Source organism: Ovis aries, chromosome 14 (assembly GCF_016772045.2).
Source record: "Ovis aries strain OAR_USU_Benz2616 breed Rambouillet chromosome 14, ARS-UI_Ramb_v3.0, whole genome shotgun sequence".
Taxonomy (NCBI): domain Eukaryota; kingdom Metazoa; phylum Chordata; class Mammalia; order Artiodactyla; family Bovidae; genus Ovis; species Ovis aries.
Genome location: NC_056067.1, coordinates 44,156,251 through 44,176,524, shown reverse-complemented (window position 1 = coordinate 44,176,524; position 20,274 = coordinate 44,156,251). Strand labels below are relative to the sequence as shown.

The following is a 20,274-nucleotide window of genomic DNA, read 5'->3' as shown; positions in this document are numbered from 1 at the left end:
GGGCTAGCTGCCCCATGGCATGTGGAATTTTCCCAGACCAGGGATCAAACCTGTGTCCCCTGCACTGGCAGATGGATTCTTTACCACTGGACCACCAAGGAAATCCATGGTTTGTTTTTTTTAAGGTGGAGAAACTTAAGCATGTTTCAGTGTCAGAGAGAAAAATCTGGTTGACAGAAAGAGGCTGAGTATACAGTAGAAAGATGATGTGACTCATCTTGTGAGGTTCTGAAAAGGCTGGAAGGGTTCTAAAATGCTTGCCCATGGGCTTACCTCAGTCTGCAGTAAAGAGTGAGGGGAGCCTAGGGACAGACGTATGAGGAGAGTGACAAAGGTCTGAAAGCAGAAAGGAAATATATGGTAGAATTTCTAAACTGTACTGAAGGTCTATTTCAGGTGGACAGAACCTTCTTTCCTATTTAAGTGACTTGTCCCAGCAGTTTTCAGGTAAAAGTGAAGAAGACGAACAAGGATTCACCTGGGTCTTGAATAACAGAGAGAGGAGCCAGTGTTACTGACATAATGGGCTATGGAACTCAAGCTACAGGAGAGGGGATGTGATGTGGAAGAGGACAGCGAAGTTGGAGGAAGTGTCCCTGGGTGCTGGTGTCACCACACCTATGTAGGCTGGAAAAGGAATCAGAGATGATGGTGCCTGCAGTGGAAGCGAGGGATCTGAACCAGGGGACCGTCGGGGAAGTCCCAGTGGTGCTTGGCTTCTGAGTGAGCCAAATATGGCCCCTGCAGTCTCAGGATAAGCCCAATTCTTGTTTGAATGTTCTCCTAGCTCCCATTTTCTCCTAACTTCTATTACAGACCCCCAAAGCCTCCAGTGGTTATGCCTAAAGGCACCTGGTAAACACTGGATGGGGCTTTAAAGGGGTTCCTCCAGTAAGCTCTAACCCACACACCCAACCACTGTTTCTCACTTCACTCGCAGTCCCAGAGTAACATCCTGGAAACCACTCATGCCTGGCACCATCTGTGCCTTTCTCTAGACTTCAGTCCTGGGCCAGGAGTTTCCAGAGACCCATTCAGCCATGCCTGCACTTCTTGTTGGGATTTAGTGTGGACACTACCAATCGTGGGGATCCTTTGGTGGCCTCTGGGGTGCTCTGAGCATCAGGCTATCTTGGATCTCCCAGGCTTACCTGAAGACATTTTGTATTGTGGAAATATCAAGTCTGCTTTGTGAGCACACCTATCTATCATACGTACCTCCTAGAGGGTATGACACTTATTTTCATTCATCCAACACACACAGATATAGAGAGAAAGGGAAAAAACACCCATGGACCCACCACACAGGTCTGAGACATTTATCACTTCATTGTTGTTATCGTTCAGTTACTAGGTCCCACTTTTTGCGACCTCGTGGACTGCAGCATGCCAGGCTCCTCTGTCCTTCACTGTCTCCTGGAGTTTGCTCATATTCATGTGCCTTGAGTCAGTAATGCTATAATGCTAACCATCTCATCCTCTGCCACCCGCTTCTTGTTTTGCCTTCAACCTTTCCCAGCATCCAGGTTTTTTCCAGCGAGTCGGCTTTCGCTTCAGGTGGCCAAAGTACCGGAGCTTCAGCTTCAGCATCCATCCTTCCAATGAACATTCAGGGTCAATTTCCTGGAGGACTGACAGGTTTGATCTCCTTGCTACCCAAGGGACTCTCAAGAGTCACTTCATGTCACCTCTTTATTCCAAGCTCCCTTGCAGCAGAGTGCCAAGAAAAGAGGATGGAGCCCACAAGTCTAGAGGTGGAGGCTGGACCCTCCTGGAGCCCCCACATCCTCGGGGACCAAAGCTGTGATCCTCCAGCTCTGCAGAGAGGTCTATGGTTAGAGCTTCAGCATGCACAGGGGGATGGGTGCCTCAGAGACCACCAGACAGACACCTGAGTTTGTCACTCAGGAAGTCCAAAAGGCCCAGGCCAGGAAACAAGACCTCTCCCTGAATCCACTCGCCCTCCTGTATATTGATTTAGAGGTAGAGTTGGAGCCAGACCCCGTGGAAGGGAAGAGAGCTTCAGAGGTTGTTCTCTGGGAGGAGAGAGCAGAACAGGATGTCAGGAGCCCCTCAAATGGCTGAAGAGCCCTGCGTCAGTGAGATGGGCCAGAGATGCACCTTGGCCTTGACCTGAGATGCCTCCTCTTGTTGAGAAAAACAAAGCTGATTTGCTCAGTCTAGCTTCCCTGAGGGTTCCACATTCCTAACATCAGAAGAGCTGCAGAATAGGAGCATCCCACAGAAAGGGGCTCAGAAGGGATTAGAGAACTGATTTTCTTAAGCAGTCAAAGTTATTACTGTTGGTTTGTGTGCTGTTTGTGCAGTCGAAGCCAGAGCTTCCAGGCTGGGCTCTTACATGTTGGTTTTAGTGGGCATGTCTGAAAGAAGATCCTGCAGAGAAGGAGTTTTCATGGCCAAGTGTTCTTGGTGGCAATGGTTGGGTAGGGGAGGGGAGCACAGTGGGCAGGGGCTGTGGGCTTGAGTTTGGAGAGTAATTTTCCTCCTTCACCTTGTTGGTCTCCCTTGGGCAGAATGTGAAAGTTGCAAGATGGGCTGTGAGCCCCAGGAATGGTATTGGCATCCAAGAATCCATGGGATTTGGGAGCCAGTCTGAAGAAGGTTGGCCAGACGTTCTGGGCACAGAGCAACTGGCTGACTGCTGGGCACAGAGAGAGTGGCTGGGGCGAGGCCAGCCCCAGTCTGTTGGGTGGTGTGGACCAGGCAGGAAAGGGGCTGAGGGCTTCATGGGTCATGTGCCAAAAGGGAAACTTCTCCCCCAGTCTCCAGATTGTCTCCCTGAGGAAGTCACTCCACACCCCTCCCTTTCCCCTGTAATCATTTGAACATCCTGCTGTTCTTTCTCCATCCCCCCTGCCCCCTCCCCCCAGCCCTGCTGGCTGGAAATGACTGGGCTGTGGCCAAGAGGCCCTTGCCAGGTTTAGCCATCTTGTCTCACCCCCAACTCTCAGATCCCAGGCTGCCTTTGATCATTCTGAGGGTCTGGGGCTGGCCAGGAGCCTAGGAGATCCCTGATGGGTGGGGCTGGACCCCAGAAGTCCAGTCCCTTCCCCCTGCAGCCAGGAGAGGATGCCTGGTACTACATAGGCAGGAGGAGCTGCTGGGGGACTCCTTGAGGGCTCTCCTGGGCTTGGTGAAGCCGCGGGGGCTGGATGTGTGTGGGGTGAGGGAGGGGTAGCTGCTAAATGCCCTAGGGGCCACCCTAGAGGCTGTGCCCACCACAGTCATCAGCTGTGAAGGTCTGCACAATGGCAATGGCTATTTTCCAGAACTCATAGACTGCCAGGGGTCCAAGGACTTAGAACAAGGAAAGGAAGAAAAGATGTGCCAAAGAGGGAACCAGGCAAGATGCTGGTGGAGACAGAAGGTCTGTACAGCCTTGAGGTCAGGTTATCCTGAAAACCGGGGGCAGCTCCAGTCCATTCGATGCTGACAGCCAAGGTCTGTCTCTCCTCAGGTTCTGGTACGTGGACCTGCCGATGGGCACCACCCTAACTCAGAAGATCCACGCTGTGGTCTTGATCCAGAAAGATGTGCTCTCAGCAGCATGGAAGCATATACTCTACCATATGTAAAGCAGACAGCCAGCAGGAATTTGCTGTAAGGCTCAGGGAACTCAAACCGGGGATCTGTAACAACCCAGAGGAGGTGGGAGGGAGATTCAAGTGGGAGGGCACATATGTACACCTATAGCTCATGCATGTTGATGTATGGCAAAAATTAAACCAATACTGTAAAGCAATCATCAATCAATTAACAATAAACAAATATAATTAAAAAAGGAAAGATGTGCTCTCAAGAACCGCAGGAGGGTCGTTTGCAGAGTTGATTCTGTGGCCTTGTGATGAGTTCAAAGTTGAAAATTTGGGAGTTCCGAACAATTATATGTGTGAGAATTCCCTCATACATGTGGTTTGTAAATCCACTGCTGCTGCTGCTGCTGCTGCTAAGTCGCTTCAGTCGTGTCCGACTCTGTGTGACCCCCCGTAGCCCACCAGGCTCCCCCGTCCCTGGGATTCTCCAGGCAAGAACACTGGAGTGGGTTGCCATTGCCTTCTCCAATGCATGAAAGTGAGAAGTGAAGGTGAAGTCGCTCAGTCGTATCCGACTCTTAGCGACCCCATGGACTGCAGCCTACCAGGCTGCTTCGTCCATGGGATTTTCCAGGCAAGAGTACTGGAGCAGGGTTGCATTGCCTTCTCCGTGTAAATCTACAAGGGGGCCAAATTTGTAAATCTACAAGGGGGCCAAGACTGAGGGTCCTGAGTCCCCCAGATGTTGAAGTTGTGGTTGAAGAAACCAGAACTCTGTCCGCTGTCCTGAGTGCGGGTGGACTCTCCTTTTCATCAAGATGTAATAACCACAACTCATTGTCACTGAAACAAGAGAGGATTTATTAATCAAAACAAAAAGAGCACTGTGGCCACTAGAATGGCTGTCCTTGGCAACGGTCCTGATGCTTGGGAGTAACTTACTGGCTCCCACCCTGCAAGCTGTCTGCTCCCTCCGGGCTCAATGGGAAGGAGCACCTCAGGGTGCTCAGGGAGGTTGTTTGCTGCATTTCTTTCTTTCTTTTTTCAGTATTTATTTCTATTTATTTATCTGTTTGGCTTTGCTGGCTCTTAGTTGCAGCACGCAGGACCTTTAGTCATGCCAACTTTTAGTCATGGCATATGGGATCTAGTTCCTTGACCAGGAATCAAACCCAGGCCCCTACGTTGGGAGGGTGGAGACTTAGCCATTAGCCCACCAGGGAAGTCCCCTCATTTCTTCAACATGTAATGCCAAAGTCTTCCAACCCAACAACTCTGAACTTGTTTAGGTCTCCATTCCGATGTTTTTTACATGTGGTTGCCCTCTAGTTGCAGCTTCCCAGGTGGTGTTAGTGATAAAGAACACGCCTGTCAATGCAGGAGACATAAGACACGCAGGTTCGATCCCTAAGTCGAGAAGATCCCCTGGAGGAGGGCATGGCAACCCACTCCAGTATTCCTGCCTGGAGAATCTCATGGACAGAGGAGACTGGCTGGCTATAGTCCATGGGGTCGCAAAGAGTCGGACATGGCTGAATCAGCTTAGCAAGCACACACACCCTCTAGTTACAGTTCATTTAGGGCATGTCAATTGGGTCTTCAATTTCTAGCAAGCAGGGACAGTAAAGCTGCCACTGGCTGAGTTTCTGGTGTCAGTGGTGACTTGTGCAACCTTGGGCACTGGTCACAGAGACTGGGTCTCACCCAAGAGATGGACTCAAGTTTGATGTAGGTGCTGGATGGTAGGACCGTAAGCACCAGACTCCCATGATCAGACAGCTGGATGCCTCCCGTGTGGGATGTGGAGCACAGCTATTCAGCTAGGTCAGGGAGCAGCGTGTGTGAGCACTGAACAGCCAAAGGGCTTTTCCCCTACTCACTCCACAGGGAGATGGGCTGAGGGCCCCGAGCTCCAGTTTTCTTGGTTTTCTCACTGCTCGGCAGTGTTGTGCCTAACCTTAACCTTAACCCACACAGCTGCCAAATATTCATGCTTTCCATTTAGGGGCAAAACTGGGCAGAACCAAATACCGTTTTGAAGCCAAGTTACTAGAAATATTTGAGAAAAGACTGAGTTTATAAGCTAAAATTTGGCTCTTAACCTACAGTGATTTCACTACTACTGTGAAACATTGCTATTACAGTGCAAAATAATGAACTCTGCTCGCTCGACACTGCAACATATGAGTCTGGGCAGCTCTATCCAGTTCTGAGATTACAATGAGGCTCTCAGAAGAAGCTGATAAAACTAAAAGCCACCTTTGACTTACTTATAAGAATCATTGAGGGAATTCCCTGATGGTTAGGGACTTCGCTGTTTCACTGCTGGGGCCAGGGTTTGATTTCTGGTTGGGGAACTTAGATTCCATAAACTGAACCGTGCAGCCTTCCTACCCATCCAGAAAAAGAGATTGGACTTATTGAAAGGGAGCCAGTTCGCTTTAAACACATATGGAGAAACCCTGAAAGTAAAACTTTATCTCACATAAAGTCTATTAGATCGGTAAGAAGAAATGGGATTACTTCTCAAAAATTCTGTGATCTCATCAAATGAGCAAAGTTGAGAGGTTTCCACTTCTGCTCAGGCACGTGCATGCTTGCTAGGTTGCATCAGTCATGTCCAGCTCTGTGTGACACCACGGACTTAGCCCACCAGGCCCCTCTGTCCATGGGATTTTCCAGGTATGAATAGTGGAGTGGGTTGCTATGCCCTCCTCCAGGGGGTCTTTCTGACCCAGGGATCGAACCTACATCTGTTACAACTAACCTGCATTGGCAGGCAGCTTCTTTACCACTAGCACCACCTGGGGAGCCTAGGTATAGGCAGATCCAAGACAACCATGTGTCCAGAATCTGTCCCAAGCTTGGTCCCCTCCCAGAACAGGCAGCTAGTTGTGGGGCTCTTTAAGCTGTTTGAAAGCATGACCTCAAGGAAGCCTCTAAGAAGCCTTCTCTGAAATCCAAAACTCTCTGTTTTCCCAGTCATAGTATTTACCTCCCAAAGCAGTTATGTTTTGCCCCTCCTGAACTGTGAGCTTAGGTGATATTCATCTCATATTCAACTGTAGCTGCAGCACTTGGCACTGCATACAGCAAATGGCGGGCATTCGTGAAGTAACTTGCTCCTTTATTCAACAAGTTTCTAAGCACCTACCACAGGCCAGGCACAGTGCCAGGTACTGGGGATGGAGTGGCGAATAAGACAAAAGCGATCCTTCCCCACAAGCAAAAATGATGAAGATGAAGATAAAAATAAATCTGCAAGCACAGTGAGGACACGTTGTGGTGAAGAAAAGTGGTCAAGGAGACCTTAACACATTCTGGAAGGACCTGGAAGGCATCCCTGAAAATGTAATATTCAAACTGACATTTGAAGAATGAGACGCAATTAGTTGGGAAAGAGACCTCCAGGTGAAAGGAACTGCAAAGGCCTTTGGAATTTGGCTCATTTTGGAATCTGGCACTAAGGGAAAGCTAAGGGTAGTTCTCCAGGGACTAGATCATGAAAGACAGCCTGGGAAGGATGGAACACTTTCTTAAGAGAAACAAGAAGTCACTGGAGAGTTGTAAAAATTTGCGTTTCCATAGCACTGGGGTGGTGAGGGCAGAGGCAGAGGGAGTCAGCAAGGCACTCAGAGGGCAGAGCAATAGAAAGAATCTAAGGCCTCCTTCCATATAGCATTTAAAAAAATTATTTATTTGGCTGTGCTGGGTCTTAGTTGTGGCATGTGGAATCTAGTTCTCTGATCAGGGATTGAACCCAGGTACCCTGCATTGGGAGTGCAGAGTCTTAGCCACTGGACCACTAGGGAAGTTTAGTGTTTATAATGATATTTAATTTATATAAAGTATACAAATCTTAAGAGCACGGTTCAAATTTTCAATTATGTTCTGTACCCATCACTCCAGCCAAGATATAAATACATTAGCAAGCCCTACCTCCTCCAAAAGTAACTGCTAAACTCCATCATCATAAGTTAGTTTTGCTTTTTTATGAGCTTTATATAGATGTATGTAACTGTACAGTATATATTCTTCTGTATTTGGTTTCTTTCACTCAAATCATCTGTGAGATTTATGTTGCATAAATCAAGTTCTTATTTTTTTCACTGTATTCCATTATATACCATTATTTGTTCATTCTACTGTTGCTAGACATTTATTTCCAGGTTTTGGCTATTATGGCTTATACTATGACATTCTGACAAGTCTTTTGGTGGACATAAGCCAATCATTTCTTTTTCTTTTTTTTTTCATGGTAAAGACTGCTTTATTGGTGGCAGCTAATACAAGTCAATAAATATTGATCCCCAAAGAACTCAGTTATGTATCAGATTACTGGTCCACAGAGAGCTGAATGGAATTGAACCAACTGACTGCTGGGAGGATAAACTGAAGTCAATCCTGCTTCTTGGGAAACGAAGCCACAGCCAGTTCATACATGGCATATGCCGTTCCACCAACTGTAAGAATCATGGTGGCTCTATACAGGAGGGCATCAGCTACCCCACCCTTCAGATGCACTGGAATTCCATTATCCTCTTGAAACAGCTTTTGTTTCTCTGGAACCTTATTTTCAAACTGCCTGCGTGAAGCAGTACTTATGGTCCTCTTAGCAATCTGACGGAGAGCCAGAAGATTCCGCAGCATCTTGGCTCAGTTACTGCCCACCAACCGCAGCAACTGACCACCAACAACCAGAACGCCCCAAGCTGGAACCAGAACTCAAGCCAATCATTTCTATGGGGAATATACCCAACAGTGAAACTGCTGGTCATCAATATACAAATTTAGCTTTTAATTTTTTCATATTTAGTTTTAACAGATCTTGCTCCTTTGCTTTTCAAAATGGTTGCACTGATTTACCCTTCTACTGCTAAAGCGTGAAAGTCCCAGTTTCTCCATGTCCTCACCAACACTTGACATTACATCTTTTAAAAAAAGTTTATGTCGGACTTCCTTGGTGATAGAGTGGATAAGAATCTGCCTGCCAATGCAGGGGACACAGGTTCAATCTCTGGTCTGGGAAGGTTCCATATGCTGTAGAGCAACTAAGTCTGTGCACCACAATTATTGAGCCCTTGAATCGCAACTACAGAGGTCTCGTGCCTAGAGCCTGTGCTCCACAACAAGAGAAGCCACCACAGTGAGCTTGTGCACTGCAACAAAAGCAACAAAAGGGTAGCCCCAGCTCACTGAAACTCGAGAAAGCCCTAGCAGCAATGAAGCAGCAATGAAGACCCAGTACAACCAAAAATAAATTAAATATACATATATATCTATTTATATATATAAATGTTTAAGTCACTCTTGTGGTGGTTTGAGTGGCATCTCATTGTGCTTTTATTTTTATTTTGGCGGGCTGTACAGCTTCCAAGATCTTAGTTCCTCAACCAGGGATTAAACCCAGGCCCCAGCAGTGAAAGCGCTGAGTCCTAACCACTGGACCACCAGGCCAGTCCCTCATTGTGGGTTGTTTTTTTTTTTCCCAAATTTTATTTTTGTGGCTATGCTGGCTCTTCAGCGCTGCTCGCTCTTCTTTTTGGTGTAGTGGGTGGGGCTGCTCTCTGGTTGTGGCTTCTCTGGCTGGGCACAGACTCTAGGGCACTGGGGCTTCAGCAGTTGCGGCCCTCGGGCTCTGGAGCACAGGCTCAGTAATTGTGGTTGACCTGCTTAGTTGCTCCACAGCACTTGGGGTCTTCCTGGACCAGGGATAGAACCTGTGTCTCCTGCATTGGCAGATGGACTAATATTACATAAAGCAAGTATCTTCTCCTGAGCTGTGACTTTCATTTTCACTCTCTTGATATCTTTTGATAAAACAAGTTTTTAGTCTTAATGAAGTCCAGTTTCTCTTTTGTGGTTATCACTTTTTATGTCCTCTTCGCCCACTCCAAGGTTCTGAAAACATGCCCTTATTTTTTCTCAGAAATGTTTTGTAGTTTCCTGTGTAGAGGTATTGCACATCTTTCATTAGAATGCTAGACATTTGGCTTTTTAGTACTATTATAAATGATAATATTTTAAATTTTCATTTTCCAATTACATAGAAACAAGTGATTTTTATAGATGCTGATAATTCACTTATGGGAGCAGTTTGTAGATAGGTTTGGATTTTATACATATCTCACTGTGTCGTGTTAAAAATAATTATCTTCTCTTTCCCCCAATCTTTATATGAATACCTTTCTTTTTTCATTCTAGCTAGGACAGCCAATGCAATGCTGAATATAAGTGATGGTAATGGATACCAATCACAGGAGGAGTGTTCACTGTTCCACTATTATATGCAATGCTGGTGTACATTAAAAAATATATATTTATATTTTATTTGGTTGCTCTGAGTCTGAGTTGCAGTACGAAGGATCTTTGATCTCCATTGCGGTGTGTGGAATCTTGTTGCAGCATGCAGGATCTAGTTTCCTGACCAGGGATTGAATGCAGGGCCCCTGCACTTGGAGCTTGGAGTCTCAGCCACTGGACCACCGAGGAAATCCCCGATGGTGTACATTTTTTGTATCTTTTATTAAACTAAGAAGTTCCCAACTATTTCCAATATTTTGAGCTTTTAAAATTTCCTCTTCCATTTTGAAAAGCAGAAGACTGTGAGCACACCCCATTTGTTCACAGGGGTATAGAGAGGATAACTTGTGAAAAGATGTCAGCCTGTTCCATTAGGTAAACAGGGACTCATGCCAGCAATTTTGGGATACTGTCAGCCTTTCCACCAATGATCTCTGTGGGCTCAGCATTGCCAAGTCATCTGTAGCTGGCTGTTACAGACATTACTTGCACTCACTAACACTTGGTTCTATACTTCCTTGCCTCTTAAGTTAAGTGTGAACAAGGTAAGTTTTAATTGGAATAATGCAAAAATGAGCATGTCTGACAGCTCCTTTCTATTTCTGGGAAAAGAAAAAGCAGCTATCTTCGGTCAGTACTAGGAATAGACACCAGGACAGTGGTCTGTCTCAGCTCAGTGGAAGTCTGAAGACTCCAGGATTTCCAGATTTAAACCAAGGAGCTGCTGGAAAGAAAAAGTAAGCTGGCCCAGACATGAGGTATGTTTTGAGGATTAAGTCACAGCCTGGGATGATGAAAGCTGCAGAGCAAACCCATTGACTGTCTGGGATGGGACTTTCCTGGTGGTCCAGTGGTTAAGAATCCATGCTTTCACTGCAGGAGGCAAGGGTTTGATCCCCTTAGGCATGGGGAACTAAGATCTGCATACTGCACAATACAGCAAAAAAAAAAAAAAAAAAACATTAAAAAAAAAAACCCAACAAAAAAAAGACAATCCTGGCAATCAGACATTGAGAGGCATCTGACCCAGGAATATACCCAGGAGTGGTTATAGAAAATTTGGACAAGGTTGGCATTTCTTGCTCTGTCAGGAAGCCCTTTAGATACTTGCAGAGGACAGCCCTGAGATTCTGATCATACACAGCTACAGATAAACCCAGGGCCAGGTTTTGAGCAGCTCCAACGCCTAGTCCTTCCCAGTGCTGAGCCAGATCTCCAGGCTGTTTGGAGCTGTAGCACTGCTGGACGTGGACTCACTCCTGCCAAACACCAGCTAGCCACAGAACCAGAGGTGTGCTCCTGCCCTACTAGCTCTCAGCCCCGAAACTTATTTTTAGATCTGTGACTCAGAGGTCTAGACCAGGACTGAGACCTTGGGGAGACAGAAGCCCTGCTCATGAGCTGGCTCTTGCGAGTAGCATGGGTCTGGCTGTTTGACACCATGATCACATCCATTACAGACCGCAGCTGCAGTGATACGATTTCCAGTAGGACAGTCTCTTGAGGCCTCCATATTAGATGCCTTCTCTAAGACATGTGATATAATCTGGCAATCAGACTTATATTCCCAAAAGTTCATCCTGCTTACTGCATAGAAAATGAATGGCAGGAGTACAGTATGGTTGGAGGGTGGCCAGTGAAGAGGTTATTAAAGTCGTACAGGCAAGAGTTGACAGTGTTTCACACTAAAGTAAAGGCAAACAGAGTTACCAACTACAAATGTTTACCTTCTCTTTCCTCTAAGACTACAACTGATGCTTTTGAATTGTGGTGCTGGAGAAGACTCTTGAGAGTCCCTTTGACAGCAAGGACATCAAACCAGTCTATGCTAAAGGAAACCAACTCTGCATATTCATTGGAAAGACTGATGCTGAAGCTTTGGCCACCTGCTGCAAAGAACTGACTCACTGGAAAAGACTGATGCTGGGAAAGATTGAGGGCAAGAGAAGAAGCGGGCAACAGAGGATGAGGTAGTTGGATGGCATTACCAACTCAATGGACATGAGTTTGAACAGACTCCAGGAGATGGTGAAGGATAGGGAAGCCTGGCATGTTGTAGTCCATGGGGTCACAGAGAGTCGGATATGACTTATCGACTGAACAACAGCAACCTTTAAGACTACACTAAATAGTCAGTAAATGACTAAAATGATATTTAGAATATAAATACAGTGGGGCAGGGAGAAATCTGTGAGGTATGTTTCAACAAATTTCTGGACTGATTAGAGCAGATGGAAGAAGTACGGTGACCCAGGGAGGAACAAAAGATTGCTGACACCATACCCAGGGTTGCTACTGTGCAGGAGGAGCTGCTTGCCTGAAACTCTGAAATGCTTCAGACTCTGAAGCAGCGGGTAAGACAGAGGGCAAGCATGAGAAGGGGGCTTGAAAACAGGAAAACTAACCTAAGGTGTGTCTGTACAACAAGCAGTGAACAATTTTGTTTCTTAATGCTTTTAAAGTGACCTACAATTAGCCAACACACTCCTAGGAAAGACAAACAATAAAAGGAAGATTCTTTTCTGTAGATACAGAGTATTTGTGGATCTGGAAACACTGGCACCTCTGAATGAAGCCCTTGGGAATTCAGAGACCTCAACAATAAAGATGCACCCAGGAATATTTTTTGTTGTTCATTGCTGTTCAGCCGCTCAGTTGTGTCCGACTCTTTGGAACTCCATGGACTACAGCACGCCAGGCTTCCCTGTCCTTCACTGTCCCCTGGAATTTGCTCAAACTCATGTCCATTGAATCAATGATGCCATCCAACCATCTCATCCTCTATTGCCCCTTCTCCTGCCTTCAATCTTTTCCAGAATCAGGGCCTTTTCCAATGAGTTGGTTCTTCGCATCCAAAGTATTGGAGCTTCAGCTTCAGCATCAGACCTTCCAATGAATATTCAGGGTTGATTTCCTTTAGGACTGACTGGTTTAATGTCCTTGCTGTCCAAGGGACTCTCAAGAGTCTTCTCCAGCACCACAGTTCGAAAGCATCAATTCTACAGTGCTCAGCCTTCTTTATGATCCAACTTTCACGATAAAGATACACCTTAGAGTATTTGTCACATGACAAATCCTGGTGACACCCAGAGCTCCAAGGCAACTCTTCTGCTTCCTTCCAGTGAGAAGTAAGAAAGAATTCTGAGATATTCGGATAAAGTCTACTACAGGAAGTGTACTACCAAGATTAACAATCCTGGTAAAAATACCTAAGAAACACAAAAGTTTGACTTGACAGTTTTTACTTTTGAGTAAGAAGGAGATTTAGTGAAAGAACAGAGTGGGTGGCATCAAAGATATTATCTAAGAAGTAGTAAGAGAAAGAGCTAAAGGAAAGATACAAATCTTTAAGTCAAAAGGGTCTACATGGGAATTCCCTGGTGGTCTAGTGGTTAGGATTCAGTGCTTTCACTGCTGTGACCTGGATTCAATCTCTGGTTGGGGTACCCCCACAAACTGTGCCCTGCACCACCTCCCCAACCCCCAAAGAGGAAAAAACACATCACCTATCATGGAAAAAACACATCAAATTGGCATCAGACTTAGCACCACTGCATGTTAGATGAACAGTCAGCAATTGAGCTGAGAATGATTTTTATATTTTAAAAGGTTGTTAAGTAAAAAAAGAAGAAGTTGTGACAGAGATCTTACTATCTGGCCCTGTATACTTTTAAAGAAAGCTCCCTAAAGTAGGAATTCTAGCAAACAAGAAAATGTAAAACATGACATCCTAGAATCTGTGACTTTAACCCAGGAGAGCAATGAAGAGGAATCCTAGGATCCTAACTTTCCTGAAGATCTAAAAAGCAACATGTTGGAATTTTAACAGGATGGCAAAAGATTATAGGATGATGGGCTATAGGGAAAAAAGGAGCCTTCGTAAGCTAAATCAAATGATAATTCAAGGTTAAGGGTTTGGGAAAACTTTATTATGTGATAAAGGCAACAAACATAAGCCAAATAGAGCATTCAGAAACTCCAGGAAAAAAAACTGTAGGATAAATAATGATCCAAGGAAACAATGGTCTAAATGAGATTTGAAAATTGGTGAGCTTCGCCAGTCTATGTCTGACGCAGGATGCAGCATGCTTGGGGCTGGTGCATGGGGATGACCCAGAGAGATGTTATGGGGAGGGAGGTGGGAGGGGGGTTCATGTTTGGGAACGCATGTAAGAATTAAAGATATTAAAATTTAAAAAGTAAAAAACTAAAAAAAAAATAAAATAAAAATAAAAGAAATGAGGACAAAAAAAAAAAAAAAAGAAAATTGGTGAGCTCAAGAAAAAATGGAATAGATTCCAAGTAACAGAGAATATACACCAAATGTGCAAGAGCCAATCAGAAATTATATGGAAAAATACTGTAAACAAAACCAAAACTACGATAAAATACAAATTTCAGGATAGCAATTTCTTTTTGGATGAGGCAGAAGTGAATGGAAGAGCTTTCCTGGTGCTTCAGATGGTAAAGAATCTTCCTTCAGTGTAGGGACCAGGTTCCATCCCTGGGTTGGGAAGATCTCCTGGAGAAGGGATTGGCAGCCCACTCCAGTACTCTTGACTGGAGAATTCCATGGACAGAGGAGTTTGGCAGGCTACAATCCATGTGTTGCAAAGACTCAGACTAGAGTGAATGACTAACACACACACAGACATACACAGAGAGAGAAATGGAGTAGGGGAGTGGTAATATATACACGCAGGTTGTTGGTAGTGCTCTAATTTGGGGGTTAAGTGACAGGTTCATTTGTTCACATTGTGGGTCACATATCCTTCTGTATATATTAAATGTGAAAAAGGTAAAGGAAAAACAATCTAAAAGTTGAAAAGCATGAAGCAAATTAAACTGTAGATGGTCTGGGCTTCCCTGGTGGCTCAGTGGTAAAGAATCTGCCTGCCAAGGCAGAAGACATGGGTGATTCCTGATCCAGGAAGATCCCACATCCCACGGAGCAACTTAGTCCACGCACCACAACTACTGAGCCACTGGGAATTCTCCACTACCGAGCCTACACGTTGCAAGTACTGAAGCCTGTGCAGCCTGCAGCCTGTGCCCTGGCACAAGAGAAGCCCGTGCACCGCCATGAAGACCAGCCCCTGCTCTCCGAAACTAGAGAAAAGCCTGCATAGGAAGCAGGACCTGGCACAGCCGAAAATAAAACTAAGCACAATTTAAAAATAATATAATATAGATGATCCTAAGAAACTGATGGAAATTCAGAAAAAAGGATAATCCATTTAACCTTTTTTTTTTTTTTTTTGCATTGGTTTTATTTTATAGAAGATGCTTTCTGCTGATTGGCTAGTTTGTCAAAAGCAAAATACGAACAGTCGTAGGTTTAACAATACAAAAGATTAGCTACATATGGTCAAATTAAACACATTCTAGTGGACAGGGCTGGACACTGTCATTTCAACTACAATCTGCTGTCCCCAACTATGATTTAATTCTCTCACAGCTGAACTCCGACTATGATCCCTGCCACAAAAGGAATCTGAAAACTACTCAAAAGCCACAGGGAAGAGAATTAAAAGTGTGTTTTTCTTATCTCATTGGAGTATGACCAGGGGAGTTTACAGATTTTGATAAGCCAGAGTCATCTATGTGTTGTAAGCAAAACAGAGTTTCTGGATGCTAGCAAGTCACTGCTACTGTGAATCCTGGTGAGTGAGGCCACCTGCATCGCTTTCACACCAGAATTCACCTCAGCACGTAAAGGACCCAGGACAGCACTGCAGCCACCGAGGATGAAGTAAGGTAAATAGCAGAAGATGTCGCTTCCTCTTATTTAAAGGGAGGGTTAACAGGCCTCGTTTCCTTCCCTCGCCCCGTGAGACTGCCAACCAAATGAACACTTGCTGCCACAGCAGAGTCATTGCGTCCTTTAAGACACAGGCTCTGGTTCACATCGACGGAGGCAACACGGGCATCCACAAGGCCAGGAGGCGGGCTGGGGGATCCTACCGGCTGTCGGCAATGTCTTTGGCTGTGGCAGCCCCTTCGTGGGGACCCCGAGGAGGAGGGTGCCGGGGCCACTGGGTACTCCTGCCACCTGGGCGCCCAGGGTGACCATGCCGTTGTTCACAGACCACAGTCTGGCGTACTGGCTGGAGCCCATAGGAGGACCAGCCTTGGGGCCCATGGGGAGCATGCTGGTGTGGGCAGGCATTCCAAGGCTGGACAGTTGTCATGGGTTGGAGTATGGACATGCAGATGAATTGTCAGAAAGGGTTCGAGAATTGTTCTGCTGCATAAGGGCTGGGGTAGGGGTCTCCTGGATGGTGGTTCCTCAGGGCCAGGTACCTTTCACAGCCGTGCATGGAAGCCTGTGAGAGGAGGGCGCTGAACTAAGGGTGGGGGTGGCAGGTGACACAGGGTGCTGGTTCCAGAAATCAGCCAGCATTCAGATGGCTGCTGGCTCCAGGTTTTTCCATCGTATCTTTGTGATCGCGTCTTTCCTTTGTATCAAGGAAAGCTTTTGCAAATGGACTGTATTAAATTTTAAGAGCTGCTAGCTCCTCATTTTGGTAAGTGCTCACTGCCATGAACTGGGTCTCCTGGGAAGCGGTGTTTAACACGGTCTAGTCCCCTCCATTGAGCTTGTCGGTGAGCTTGACTTTGCTGAAGGAGACAGGCACCTTCAACCGGTGTGCTCCGAAGTTGGGCAAGTCAGGGTGGATGTAGACTCAGCTGGGCGTCTGCGGCTCAGGCTTGCCCCCTGGTACCCACTCTTGGTTCAGGTACTTCAAGCGGTTGGAAGTCCAGCAGGAAGGAGTACACGGCATTGGGGTCCAGGCGGGACACGTTCACCTTCAGTACTGGGAACATCCTGCTGCCGCTCGTGGTCACCGTCATCTCGTTGGTGAGGTCCTTGAAGCGCAGCCCCAGCTAGCTCTCCTCTAGGCCCAGGCACAGCTCGTGCTCCCTGGGGCTGCCTTCTCGCTGCCTGCCTGCTACTCGCTCTCTACAGCTCAGCAGACGGTCCGCGGGGTACTGCAGGCTCTTCCCCGCTCTCGGTGTGGGGGAGCTCATCCTCTTACCTGGCCCCTCCCCACCGCCCCCCAAGCCCTGACTTGGCTACTCAAGAGGAGAGCCACCTTCACCTCAGTAGGCGGCCGCTCTTTCAACAAGAGGGGCCTCCCGGGTCCCAGACCTGGGTGGATGGCGAGGAGAGAGATCCGGGGAGGAGGAGGGGCGGTGGCAAGGGAAGGGGTGGGGAAGAAGGTTAGGGACAAAGGTCCGTGTGGTCAAAGTGAAAGTGAAAGTGACTCAGTCGTGTCCGACTTTTTGCAACCCCATGAACTATACAGTCCATGGAATTCTCCAGGCCAGAATACAGGAGTGGGTAGCCTTTCTCCAGGGAATCTTCCCAACCCAGGGATTGAACCCAGGTCTCCCACATTGCAGGCAGATTCTTTACCAGCTGAGCCACAAGGGAAGCCCATATAAGGTAATACACATCCTGAAAAACCAGCTGAATGTAAACTGCTATAATTTCTATCGAAAAGAACACGGGAATATTAGAATTATGAAGTCATGTTTCCCATTATCCAGAAGCTCAGTTATTAATCTTACAGATACATTCACCTATTTGTTAAATGACTCATTCCAACACTGTTTGGACTAGCAAAACTTGGAAACAACCTGGTTGCAAGTGAAGAGGGCAACTTGAAGATCTGGGTGACACTGAGAAAAAGGAAGCAGATTGCAGTTGGAACTCTGTTTAAGTTATTTTTGAACTGTTTGAATGCATACATTAAAGCCTCAGCCGGGGGCTTTCCTGGTGGTCCATGGGTTAAGACTTCGCCTTCCAATGCAGGGGGTGTGGGTTTGATCCCTGGTTGGGGAGCTAAGATGCCACATAAAAAACCATAACAAAACCATAACAAAAAAAAATCCATAATATATAAAAAAAGATAGAAGCAATATTGTGAAGCCTCCACCAGAGGAACAGTCCATTGAGGAGACCAAACAGGTCCCCAAACTACAGATCTCTGCCACTGGAAATCTAGGCCACATGTTCCAACTGTCAGAGGGCAGGGAGAACCACTCTGGGTTACTGTGCTGGTTTCCTAACTGGCCTTCCTACTAATTTATTCTCAACATAGCAGTCAGATATTTTTATTTTTTTTTAATTTATTTATTTAAAATCCAAAGACATACACATGGACGAGATTCACTGACCATTGTAGTAGAAGTGCTTTTTATTTTTTTGGCCACAACACATGGCTTGTGGGATCTTAGTTGCCCAAGGAACCCAGGCCCCCAGCACCGAAAGTGCTGACTCCTAACCATTGGACCTCCAGGGAATTTCCCAATTCTTTTAAAATGTAAGTCAGATTGTCACTCTTCTTTCTCTTCAAAACCCTACAATTGCTTCCCATCTGGGAACAAACGTCAATGATTAGAGTGGACTCCACTATCCCTTCCCTATCAAGACTCCACTGACTCTAACCTCATAACCCAAAAGCTTCTCCTCCCTTACTCTGTGCTGGGATGTGTGTAGTCACTCAATCCTGTCCAACTCTTTTCCACCCCATGGACTGTAGCCCGCCGGGCTCCTCTGTCCATGGGGATTCTCCAGGCAAGAATACTGGAGTGGGTTGCCATGCCCTCCTCCATGGGATCTTCCCAACCCAGGGATCAAACCCAGGCCTCCTGCATTGCAGGAGGATTCTTTACCATCTGAGTCACCAGGGAAGCCCATGAATACTGGAGTGGATAACCTATCCCTTCTCCAGGGGATCTTCCCGACCCAGGAATTGAACCGGGATCTCCTGCAATACAGGAGGATTCTTTACCAGCTGAGCTACCAGGGAGGCCCCTCCCTCACTCTACTCCAGCCATAATAGGTTCACTCCTGCTTCAAGGTCTTTGTAGATAACATCTCCTCTGCTTGAACATCCAATCAGCTTCTTGAGTCATTTATCAAATGTCAGGTTCCCTAACCTATTTTAAATTGAAGCAGCAATCCCCCCTCACACCTATACACCCTATGTTGTCCTCCCTTCGTGGTTTTTTTCTCCATAGAGTTCCAGCATCTTTTTGGTCATGCCATGTGGTTTTCAGGATTCTGGTCATTGGCCAAGGATTGAAGCTGGGCCCCCGAAGTGAAAGCATGCTGAGTCCTAACCACTAGACCACCAGGAAACTTTCCCTTAAGCATCTTCTTAACAGACTACAAATTTAATTATTTGTCTGTCTCCTCCCAGAACACAAGCTCCAAGAAGGGCTGATTTTATTTTGTTCACTGTTGCTTACCCTGCCAATGAACTGTACCTCTTGCATATAAAGGCTTGGTAAAGATTTGTTGAATAGCTTTCTGTTTTCCGCAGAAAACCAGTAAAACAAACCAAAAGACTAGGTGGGAAGGGATGACAGTATGACTGAGGGCTTTCATTATAAGCCTTCTGAGGCATTTAAATTAAAACACATGTCTACACATATCTCTTATCAACATAAAACATTTAAAAAATAAGAGACATTAGATGTATTTAAGAAGTAGAATTGATAGAACTTGCTAACAGGCAGGAAGCTGGTGTGAAACTGAAGGAAATGGAGTGTTGAAGGTGACTTTCACATTCACAGCACAGTCGGGTTAGCAGATGGTATTGCTGCCTACTAGACCAAGAACTCTGGGAGAAAAGTAGAGGGATGGGAATTTCCTGTGGTCCAGTGGTCAAGACTCAGCGGTGTCAGTGCTGAAGGCTCAGGGAACTACTACCCCAAAAGCTGAGTGGCCAGCCAAAAAGGAAAAAAGGAAAAAAATCCATCGCTTTAGTTTGGGGAACATTATATTCGAGAGGCTACTACTACTACTAAGTCACTTCAGTCGTGTCCAACTCTGTGCGACCCCATAGACGGCAGCCCACCAGGCTCCCCCGTCCCTGGGATTCTCCAGGCAAGAACACTGGAGTGGGTTGCCATTTCCTTCTCCAATGCATGAAAGTGAAAAGTGAAAGTGAAGTCGCTCAGTCGTATCCGACCCTCAGCGACCCCATGGACTGCAGCCTTCTTCTAGGCTCCTCCGTCCATGGGATTTTCCAGGCAAGAGTGCTGGAGTGGGGTGCCATTGCCTTCTCCATGAGAGGCTACTATAAAACCTTTAATAACAAAATCAGGAAATGAGACTCAGGGATGTCCCTGGTGGTCCAGTGGTTAGGACTCAGCACTTTTACTGTGGTGACCCTGGGTTCAATCCTTGGTTGGGGAACTAAGATTCTGCAAGTGGTACAGCCAACCAAAAAAAAAAAAGGGGGGGGGGGTCAGATCCAGACTTAGAAAAGATCTGTGCTAGATAAGTGAATATGGGAATAACTCCATATAGATAAGCACTCCCCCAACCCTCCAGCCAAAAAAGAAGTGACCTTAGCTAGCAGGATCACAAAGGTGGTTTTCCCAGGGTGAGGCTTTTCTG

At 46.3% G+C, this 20,274-nt stretch overlaps 1 protein-coding gene and 1 pseudogene across 1 annotated transcript; both read right to left on the bottom strand.

Moving 5' to 3' along the window:
• Positions 1-7,788: 7,788 nt before the first annotated feature.
• LOC101112155 (cytochrome c oxidase subunit 7A2, mitochondrial-like) lies at positions 7,789-8,221 on the bottom strand. The gene has a single exon (XM_042231369.2). It carries the CDS (start codon positions 8,202-8,204, stop codon positions 7,953-7,955), a length of 252 nt encoding a protein of 83 aa, XP_042087303.1. The 5' UTR covers positions 8,205-8,221; the 3' UTR covers positions 7,789-7,952.
• Positions 8,222-13,767: 5,546 nt separating this feature from the next.
• Positions 13,768-20,006, bottom strand: LOC132657686 (T-box transcription factor T-like; annotated as a pseudogene).
• Positions 20,007-20,274: the final 268 nt, after the last annotated feature.